This window comes from Ailuropoda melanoleuca, unplaced genomic scaffold (assembly GCF_002007445.2).
Source record: "Ailuropoda melanoleuca isolate Jingjing unplaced genomic scaffold, ASM200744v2 unplaced-scaffold48940, whole genome shotgun sequence".
Taxonomy (NCBI): Eukaryota; Metazoa; Chordata; class Mammalia; order Carnivora; family Ursidae; genus Ailuropoda; species Ailuropoda melanoleuca.
The window spans coordinates 1-690 of record NW_023221548.1 but is presented as its reverse complement, the minus strand read 5'-3'; the positions used below and the strand labels follow the sequence as shown (position 1 = coordinate 690).

The 690-nt window shown below is 38.6% G+C and overlaps 1 protein-coding gene across 1 annotated transcript; it reads right to left on the bottom strand.

Annotated features, from left to right (window-relative positions):
* Positions 1–80: 80 nt before the first annotated feature.
* On the bottom strand, positions 81–686 carry LOC117799398 (eukaryotic translation initiation factor 3 subunit M-like; the record flags this gene model as incomplete). The annotated part of the gene is made up of 1 exon (XM_034651875.1): positions 81–686. A coding segment is annotated over one exon (606 nt), but the record flags the coding sequence as incomplete, so codon positions are not given.
* Positions 687–690: the final 4 nt, after the last annotated feature.

Below are 690 nucleotides of genomic sequence, written 5' to 3'. Positions count from 1 at the left end.
CTTTTATTTCAGAGTATTGCTGGCAGTTTTTTTTATTGTAGTTTCTATTTGAAAGCTCAATAAAAATAGAAATAAACGATTCAAGCTTCTGAAATACTGTAAAGGCTTGTTTTCACTTTGTTTAAATTCTGTTTCCAGGCATTTAGTGTGTCATAAAGCTGTTGCCACTGCTGCTTTCCAAATGTTCGGTGTGTACTATGGCTGATAACTACTTTTCTTTGCGTCTGGTCGATTTTGCAGTAGACCATCTTTGTTTTCACAGCATCAATAACGAACGCTTCAACATCATCAGCTCCAATTTGCAGTTCTTGTTGTATAGTATCGAAATAAATCTCTTTCGTTTCCACAGCCATTCCCATAAACGTAAGAAGTCTCATTTTTGCCATGTTCTGTTCATGTGAAAGTCCAAGAGAGTCAATGAAGTCTTTGTTATTCTGGTAGAACCGGAGATAGGATGATAACTTGGCACTCACAAAGATAGTTAAAAGATCATGAATAAGTTCTCCTTCCAAGAATTTAACAGGTTTTAGGGAAAGAAGGTGGTCAAGAAGAAATGCTTTTGGATCCTTTAATGCTCGTACAATGCATCTGTGTGCATCAACCCGCGCCTGGGAGGCATTGTCTTCCGTGTAGCTTCCCAAGAGTTCAACCATGACCTTAGCAGCAGAATCGCTGAGAGCGTTTTGATGT